Source organism: Pseudochaenichthys georgianus, chromosome 21, assembly GCF_902827115.2.
Source record: "Pseudochaenichthys georgianus chromosome 21, fPseGeo1.2, whole genome shotgun sequence".
NCBI lineage: Eukaryota > Metazoa > Chordata > Actinopteri > Perciformes > Channichthyidae > Pseudochaenichthys > Pseudochaenichthys georgianus.
In genome coordinates, this window is record NC_047523.1 from 31,719,781 (window position 1) to 31,729,590 (window position 9,810).

General features: G+C 45.6%; 1 protein-coding gene across 2 annotated transcripts in view; it reads left to right on the forward strand.

The window, feature by feature from the left end:
* bcor (BCL6 corepressor) overlaps positions 1 to 7,722 on the forward strand; it is a 34,572-nt gene extending 26,850 nt beyond the window's left edge. For both annotated transcript variants that reach the window (XM_034110313.1, XM_034110314.1), the window contains 5 exons: positions 2,156 to 2,322; positions 3,472 to 3,617; positions 6,097 to 6,174; positions 6,321 to 6,474; positions 6,573 to 7,722. In XM_034110313.1, the coding sequence (XP_033966204.1) occupies positions 2,156 to 2,322; positions 3,472 to 3,617; positions 6,097 to 6,174; positions 6,321 to 6,474; positions 6,573 to 6,903 (876 nt within the window). In that variant the 3' untranslated portion in view covers positions 6,904 to 7,722. The remainder of the gene's footprint in view (positions 1 to 2,155; positions 2,323 to 3,471; positions 3,618 to 6,096; positions 6,175 to 6,320; positions 6,475 to 6,572) is intronic.
* Positions 7,723 to 9,810: the final 2,088 nt, after the last annotated feature.

Genomic DNA, 9,810 nt, shown 5'->3' on the forward strand with positions numbered 1-9,810 from the left:
TGATCGGGACATCCCTAATTATGTGGCTTCCACTGTCACCCTAGCAGTCATTCAACAGCAGGCTGGCTCTTACACAAACACATTCACAAACACACGAACATCAACACGCTGCACTTGTCAAGGCAGGCATCAAAAACTCACTGCTTAGACGTTTGGCTCTTTATCACACATGGAGAGCCATTCATGCATTACCTGCACATGTCATGCGCATTTAAATTCTCACACGCACACACACACATCTGTTGTATTATAGGCACATACAAGGCAGCGCTATAAGGGGTTAAATGTCTGAGTGATGCATTGATTGCAGGCGAGCGCAGGGAAGCATTCTAGAGAGGGAGATTAGAGGACGGAGGGAAAGAGGAGGGGGGAGTGGTGTCTCATTTTACTGCGGAGGAGTGTGTGTTTCTGTGTGTGTGTGTGGCGGGAAGCCGGGGCTCTCGTGTTAAGCTCCTCGCTCTCTCCCAGCGATATTAAACACGGCTTCGGAGGTTTAGCGCTACGCCTCCACAGCCACACACACACACACACACACATACTCGTCAGCGGCACAGAAATACACGTACGTACGGACACACATACACACACACACACTTAGGCAAGCTGCATATCGACACTCTACCCGTCAGTCTCTCCAACACTTGCTCTCATTCTCTCATACAGATCCACACACACACACACACACACACACACACACACACACACACACACACACACACACACACACACTGAGAGCGAGTGGAATCCCCCAGAGGGGAGCTTCAGCACAGCGCTCCTGAATCTCTCTCCAGCAGGCAAACAGAGTGTTGGCAGCGAGTGAAAACCAGTTGGAGCGATGTCCCACTCCCCCCCCCCCCCCCCCCCCCCCATTTATCTTTTTCTCTCGCACTTTTTCTTGCTCACACTTGCTCACTTCTTTTCTCTCGGCCCCACTTCTCATTGACTCTCCTCCGTTCGCTCCTCTCACTACCCCCCCCAGCCCACTTCGCACTACCACCCTTTCATCTCTTGTTATTATCAGCTGCAGCCCAGAGGACAGCCCCGGCAGATTTCATCCACAGATTCATTAATCTGTCATCTGTTGGGGTGTTGCTTCTCTTTTTCTCCCGTTCTTCTGTCCTCTCTCCAGCCCTCGTCTTATCCCTCTGTCAGCCTGTTTTCTCTTCGCCGACTGTCTTTCCATCCCTCTTCCTCCCTCCATCCGCCCTGTGCTGAAAGAGAGAGAGCGGGAGAAAGAGAGAGAGATAAATACTTGGACTCGAAGGCAGGCTCGAATTAGCATAGAAATGGAAGTTTGGAGTCGTTCCCCAGGTTCAGATGAGCAGCTTTCCTCCCCTTGGCACAGAACTGTTAGCAGGACGGAGTATGAGTGTGTCAGGATGTATGAGTCTTGCATTCACACATTACATTATTACAAATATTCAAATTAGGTATTTTCTGTTTATTTTTCCAAAGGTCTGCAAATACTGCTGCCAGTTCCACACTAAGTTGCGTTTCCACACAGATAAAAACACATTCCCACAGTGTTGAAACACACACTTGTTTGACAGGCCCTATTTCCACACACTGCTGGACGTCTGCATATCTCTCTGTCTGGTCTCTGTTTGGTAACAGCAGACACCGCTCACGTCCAATAAAAACCAGTCTGACTACTTAGTGCTGGATGCCCAACTGTCACAGCCCGAGACCAGAGGAAACGCTTCCAGCTCTTGAGCGCCTCTATGAAATCTCTTTGTTCCGCTTCCATTATGCTGTGTTCACATCCCAGCCATCCTAACTGGCTGCAACAGCGGCGTCCTGTCCCAACCATGGCACGCACATACACACACACACACTTGCACATGCACAAGCAGAGTCTGGCAGGCTAAATGCAGTTGAGTCACACTTAGTCTCCTCAATGTGTTTTGGCGCCAGCTCTAGTAATACGGAGCATTTGTGAGTGTGTGTGTGTCCAGCACAGGAACACACTCGGTTCCTCCTTTCCTTCATTTCTCCCCCACAGGAACTGTAAAGGGAAGGACTGTTTGCGTCTGCGTCTGCTCCGGCTGACTCGTGTGTTGCTCGTGTGTTGCTTGGGTTGTCGCCACATATAAATCCAAGCACTCCCAATCTCACGCATTAAACCCTTCTCTCCCTCTGTGCTGGCTCTCTTTAGGAGGTGGTGCTGTACTGCCTGGAAAACCGAGTAAGTGAGGTGAATCACAGAGACTACGCCGGATACTGCGCTCTGCACGAGGCGTGCGCCCGCGGCTGGCTCAGCATAGTCCAACACCTGCTGGATTACGGGGCGGACATCAACTGCAGCGCACAGGATGGCACTAGGTAAACATCATTCATATGCACACAAAATCACACTGGCATAAACAAACAAACTTTTCTTTCCGGTTTTTTTCTGCTTGTAGGGTGAGTCGGACTTAGTCATCAATTAAGTTACCATACTTTTCGGACTATAAAGCGCACCTGCATATAAGCCGCAGCAGCTAAATTGTCCGTCTGTCTTGCTCTCGTTCTGTCTCTCGGTTCCACTTTTACTTTGGCGCGCTACCTGTCTCACTCTTTTCCGGCCTCCAGCTTTTCCTGCTGGAGCCCGCCGCTTAAAGGTGGCGGGCGTGGACCGGTCATAGAGCCCATAGTGTTAAAGGTGGTTAATTGTACCTGTAAAATCCATAGATTTTAGGAGGGTCCCTAGTGGCCGTTAGCTGTACAAAAAAATGGGGAAAAAAGTCGCGGCTTATAGTCCGAAAAGTACGGTACTTGAGTTTGCTCATAGCAACAATTCTTGGATTTATTTTACATTGTTTGGCAAGAGCAGTGGTTTGAGAGATTAGCTGCAGTTTTAAATTGGAATGAATAGTGATTCTGTTGCTGTGTTATTAAAATGTACAGTAGGGGGTCTGTTCTAGGACACTGTGCACAGTCTCAACGGTGCATTGTGTAGCCGCTTTTAATAAAGCATTTCCAGATTTGCAACGTTAGTGGTTTTAGAGTTAGAATGGTGCTGCCATTTCTAAAATCAAAAAAGTGTCCTATTTATATAAATTGCATATACTTTGTGTACATGCAAGTGGCAGATACGTTTATTAATAAAGCAAATTTCAGTCAATAAAGAGCCAAGCAAATGGAAAGTGAAGCTTGAATAGAATAAGACGGGTATAAAAAAAAAATAACTTTGCATTATTTGAATTTATTTTAGGCAATGACTAACAGCAAAAAAGATTTGCAACATGCAGTGTTCTGGAGTTCAAAAGGTAATGCTGCTTTTGAGCGATATTAGAGACATGCAGGACCAACAACATTTTAACAGACAAAATAGTTAATAAGAAAACGTACATGTAAATAATTCTACCAGAAACATTGCTGCAAAAAAGCCATCAATTATCACAGTATCAAAATTACTCGGAGGGGTTTATATTTGTAATGCTGTTTCGAAACTCCATCACCATATTAAACTCTGTACATTTGTGTGTCCAGGCCGATTCACGACGCTGTGGAGAATGACCATCTGGACGTTGTTCGAGTCCTGCTTTCTTATGGCGCTGACCCCACCCTGGCCACATACTCCGGCCGCGGCCTGCTGAAGATGACCCACAGTGACGGCATGCAGCGCTTCCTCAGCGGTAAGATCCTTCTGGCTCTACGTTATATTCATAGGCAGGGTTTGGTCAGGAATATAGAAACACTGATGTTACTAGCTGTAATCCATATCCTCCCCTGCCTCCTGTGGAAAGCTTCAAAGTAAAACTCTGTGAATCATGAGAGCAACATGAACTACTGTGGAAAGTATTTTTCTTCCCTTCATTCATTTTCATTCAAAGTTTGAACCTGGATTGTACTTGTTTGATCAGTTAGTAGACATGGAATTTCCTGGCTATAAAAAAAAAGACTTTGAGAGAGATTTGACGTCTTTGTAAATCAGGAATAATGTTAATCCATGAATGAACTAGGCTAATAAACCAGTACCGTACTTTTCGGACTATAAGCCGCGACTTTTTTCTCCATTTTGTACAGCTAACGGCCACTAGGGAACCTCCTAAATCTATGGATTTTACAGGTAAAATGAACCACCTTTAACACTATGGGCTCTATGACCGGTCCGCGCCCGCCACCTTTAAGCGGCGGGCTCCAGCAGGAAAAGCTGGAGGCCAGAAAAGAGTGAGACAGGTAGCGCGCCAAAGTAATAGTGGAACCGAGAGACAGAACGAGAGCAAGACAGACGGACAATTTAGCTGCTGCGGCTTATATGCAGGTGCGCTTTATAGCCCTGCGAAAAAAAGGGCTTACAAACAGGCCTGCAGTTTTAATACTTAATGGTCTGGAAGTTCCATCTAAAAATCTGTAAATTACAAATGGAGGACATGACCCATTTTTACTTTTGTAATAGGATTGGATTTGACTGGTTTTATTACCTGAATTCCAATAATGGCAGCGCAGTTAACTGTTTTGCAACGAGTGCAGTTGTTCAAAGTCAATCATTCATGCTGGAAAAAAGCAGTGAATTAATAAGAGTATAAGAGGGTTTCCAGTTAGAAGGAGATTGGAGGTGGTGGAAGGGTTAATTTTGGAAAAGATCAGTCTGCAACAGAGTTCCCCAACGCCCCAATCTTGACTCATCCACTGTTTGCTGTTCTCTCACAGCGCTGACCTCTGTGCAACCTGTTGAGTCTCTTTCTGTAAACCCTCTTCCCAACCGTCGCTACAATACATGTCTGTCTCTGTCATCCCATTTCCCCTCCGGCTCCCTCTCCCCCCTCCCTCGACCACCTGTTAGACAGGGAGTCTCAACCCGCCGGGGTGCGTGCTGCAGCCTCTGAGCTCCTCTATCTGGTTACTAAGCAACGCCAACTGTGTTTGCTCAGCGTACGTGCGGAAATGGGCTTCGCTCTGGCTGGAGACTCTGCCTTTGTGTGCGTGTGTGAGAGTCTTTTCACAAGGCTGCCACGCATGAGTGTGACGTGGTCTGTGTTCGGTGCGTGAGTGTCAGAGGGCTCGTCTGGATGTTTGCAGGAAAGTGGAGACTCGGCGAGCTTGTGTACAGAAGGAGGAAATGAGAGCATACACAGGCACACGCTTCCTCCTGCAGCCAGGTGCTTAATATTACATGAACATGCAGCTAGTTAAAACCGATTATCTGACTCCGACTCAGCAGGGGATTTACTAAAAGAGACAAGCCGCGGGAGAAAAGACGGTAGATCAGGGTGAAAATGAACAGGTGTTGGTTCACGGTCGGCTCAGGTTTAGTGCAAAAGGGAGATTTATATGTAGATGCTTGGAAAGATGGTGTTGCATTTTGAAAAGAGCATGGCTGGACGGATCGATGACTGCGAGATTGACGGAGCGGGGAGAGAGGGAGATCGAGCCGCACCAGAGAAAATTAGTGATAGCGAGCGATTGCTGCCCCCCCCCCCCCAAACCTGGTCCCACTCATCTGGAGGCCGTTAATCCCTCCAAACACACGCCAGACGCCTCAGCACTGGCACAAAGCCCAGCTCTCACTCTGTGAATGTGTGTGTGCAAGCACGTGCTGAATACACACTTTGCTCTCGCCGTGTGTGCTTATCCAGCTCCGTGTGTGTGTGTGTGTGTGTGTGTGTGTGTGTGTGTGTGTGTGTGTGTGTGTGTGTGTGTGTGTGTGTGTGTGTGTGTGTGTGTGTGTGTGTGTGTGTGTGTGTGTGTGTGTGTGTGTGTGTGTGTGTGTGTGTGTGTGTGTGTGTGTGTGTGTGTGTGTGTGTGTGTGTGTGTGTGTGTGTGTGTGTGTGTGTGTGTGGACTCAGCGACTGTGTGGTTCTTGTTTGATTCCTGGCAGCCCTGCGCTGAGCTGAGCCAGCTCTAACCCGGCGGAGACAGTCGCTCTCCTCCCCCGTGTTACAGCCGCTGGCCCCTGACCATCAGCACCCCCCCCCCCTCCCCACCGCGAACATTGGGCTCTGTTCATTTCTCTTTTCTCTCTTGACACCATCCCTCCTCCTCTTCGTCTTTACCGTGCTCTTTATCCATTTTTCTGCTGTAGTCTTAAAGGGCAATTGTATTTGCCTCTCCGCCAGTCCCCGAGGCTCCAGCCCTTGAATAACAGGCTCCGCTCCTTTCTTCTCTCCATAGATTATTTTGCTGACCTTCAGGGCCGCTCAGATGACGACCCGGGGCTTTATTGGGAATTCTATGGCAGCGCTGTGTGTGGTGAGTACGGATCAGCACTCTGTTTGTTTTAGTGCTTACCAAGTCATTTTAAACATCTTCAATGCCATCTAGTTTTGAGTGTTTTTTTTATGATTATGTAGATGCCAAGTAAACATTATTCATGTGGGTTCTTGTGTGTGTTTCAGAGTTGAGCGAAGAGGGCGGTGTCTATGACATCCTGGCTGACCCTCCGGGTCCAGAGGACGAGGATGAGGATGATAGAAGGGAGGTGTTTGAGTTTGAGTTCTCTGACCGCCCTCTGCTGCCTTGCTACAACATCCAGGTGTCCCTCTCTCAGGGGTAAGCTTTGATCTCAACAGCAGACTCCCATTTTAAAAAGAAAAAAAACCTCTCTGTTGGCTTTGATTTCTAAACATTGTTTGATTCCCTCTTTTTAGGCCCAGAAACTGGCTGCTTCTGTCGGACGTGCTTCGCAGACTGCGGATGTCTGGTCGCGGTTTCCGACAGGCTTTCCCACACATGGAGGTGGTGACGGTGGCAGAGGCGGAGTTTTACCGGCAGGCCTCGCTGTCGCAGCTGTTCTCCTGCCCAGAGGAGCTGGAGAGCTTCCACGCGGACAGCAAGGATCTGTTAGACCTGGTGGAGGACAGCGGGGAGCTGGCGGCGCTGCTCGGCTCCACCCTGGAGTGCCTGGACGACCGCTGGGACCATCCAGGGGACAAACTGAAGGACAAAATCAAGGCTAATGGAAAGTTGGGCTCCTCCTGACCCCTTGAGCCACTGCACCCTGGTCCTTGATCCTAAACGACTGCAGTCTCTTTAGACCCCCCCCCCCCCAGAGGGTTTGATGATTTGCCTTAGCCTAACTTTTAGTTCCTGCGCTTCGGCCCAGCACTGTACAGATGAACTGACCTGCTGCTGATTGGCTGCTGAAACGCGTCCCTCCATTAACTGAGAATCAACACATTTGTGACTCTACAGACATAATAATGGTCTTATTTTTATAAATTAATATATGTATAAATAAATATATATATATATATATATATATATATATAATATCAAGAGATTTTCTTTCTTTCCGATGTTGCTCACAACTCCTCTGAAAGATTTTGTATGACAACAGAGTGTATTGTGTTGTCAGCGATTGGATGGAGTGTGTGAGCATGCAGCGCATGTGTGTAGCTGTACAGGATAGTACTGAGACTGTGCTATTGAATGTGGTATTTGTGTTGATAGGAAGCACATGATGTCCTGTCTTTTTTTCTCCTCAGACTTGAGCGTTAGCTTGAGCCTCGGGAGCAATTCGGTTGTATCTTTTTTTAAATGTTCACATTGCTTCCCGTTAGTCTGTAATTTAACATGCGAAACTACAAAATTGTTTGTATAATAAAGTTTTAAGATAATGTTGATATTTACCCCTTCGGCACAGAGCTTGTATATAACAGGGAGGCTACTGCAGTAAAGTAATTTTTTGTGTGTTCATTTTTGTTTTAACTTTGTAATTAAAATATCTCATAATTTGTATTTATATTTTACAAAGAAGTTGCTTTAAAATAAATATACAAACTGCAAGACGAAGCATGTGTTCCGTTCTTTTTATTTAGTCACAGTTGAATTAAAACGGGCTATGAAAACTAAAGTGTTACTCGCTGCTCTGTCAAATTGAATCTTCTCTAATTATCGTTTTCTCCTCCTGGATGTCACCGAGGTGTGATCAACACAATCCTACATTGCCATCTCTTGGAATATGTGTGTATTGTTGGTGTCATGCAATTTATTGTTGCAGCCATAACGGAACACCTCACGATGTCCCTTTACTGCCTCTCTGCTGGAAAGCTGTGGCTTGCAGCGCCCCCCAGTGTGCAACATCTATTATATTAAACACAACGGGTATTCAATGATAAATACATCTTTTTAGAAGGTGTTTTTTTACATTGAATTAGTAAGAGTATTTATTTATTGTATTTCTACAAAAAATCTGCATGATCACTTAAATTTGAAAATACCTACTTTATATCAGAATTAGATTACCTCTTTAACTGCAACAGGGAAATTGACGGCATTACAACGGCAATACAGTGCAGATTAAAGTATAATTACATGCGATATAAAAAAAACCCTGCACATTTTATTAATTTACAAAACGTAAGTAGCAGTAATCTTCTTTTTTTTTTTTTTAACTGACCATTATCAAAATATAGAAGTAACTGGTAATGCAAGAGTGAATATTGCACATGAGTGTGTCAAAATATAATATAACAATTATTGAAGTAGTGATAGTGTTTTTTTTCTTAATTTCAAGAACTGTTTGTGTTAGCCAAGATTTATTGTATTGCCCTTTTCCATTGACCTCCATCATTGTCCAAAAGCACATAAATGAACCTGTCGCACTGACAAAACCACAATTAAATCTAATACAACTTTTCATAAAACTACAATGTCCAATATTCCTGACACCTTTTTGAAGTTTTTTTTCTTGTCTTTTGGGATGAGAGCCTTAAAGAAAAGGGATGCATTTATGATTCTTAATGAGATCAAACATATATTATATGAACAGTTTATAAAAACAATTACCACAAGATTTAAAAAAAAAAAAGCAGGATAAACCTCAGGCCAGGTAGTTTTACATTTATTGGAGTACTGGTTGAAATGGGGCTCCAGGCTCCCCAGATATCAAGAGGGTGACTGGGTGCATTCACAAAGAACAGAGAGTGGGAGGACCTTGAGCTTAGGTGGGGACCCAAGGCCCCTCAGTGGGCTTATTCAGAGATGGTCTGCATCACATCCTGAATACGCTTTGTTTAAGAGTGTATGGATCAGCGTTTGATCTTTACTTCAGTGACCGTAAAGGACTGCGGCAGAGAGAAACACATCAGTCTGTGAGGCTCTGCGGAGCGCACTAAATTAGCAGCTAAGTGTGTCAGCGTGACGATCTGGCCAAGTTTCAACTAAGCTGAAGTAGAGTAAAGTACACTGACGCAAATGAGGTAAAGTAAATGGAGTTATACAAAGCAGATATACTCAAAAAGAACTGCCCTATCTCTGCAGCATTGGTGCAAAGAGAACGCTGGCATGAAGCCAAGAGCAAGGCCCTGAATTCTGAGGTAGTTGATCCACAAGCTAACAATGGAGCTCTAGAGAGGTACATGGCCAATCCAGCCCCTCGGGGGAAATATAAACCCCTGGAGGAATCCTCTAAGAAAGGGAAAGCAGACTAAAATCATCATCAGGCTCTGAAGCGATCTTAAGATGTGTTTTAATGTTGAAAACCAAGACGCCTTGTTTTATCTGAGGCCAACAGCTTACTGGAGTGAAGTCTGAGCTTCAGCTGCTGTCTCCAGGCAGCGAGACATTTGCCGGTTTTTCATATCCAGGTAAAGGTTATGGAGTGACAAGAGGCTGTCAGACAGCTAATTGAGATGCTGCAAAGAGTTGAGCCTGGCAGACCCCAGTTACCCTCTCAGAACGAACGCTGAAGTCAGAGTAATGTCCTGAGGCAGGAGGTGCAGGAGGCCCACACTCAAAACACTCAAGAGCTCCTCTCCTGAATAACATCCCTTTTTACTGAACAGCAGGATGTAATTTCAGAACATAAGCCTCTAGGTGAAAAAGTCGCCTGTGAGGATTACACTGCATGCTTACCACCCACTCTGTTTTCCTACTAATGTCAGT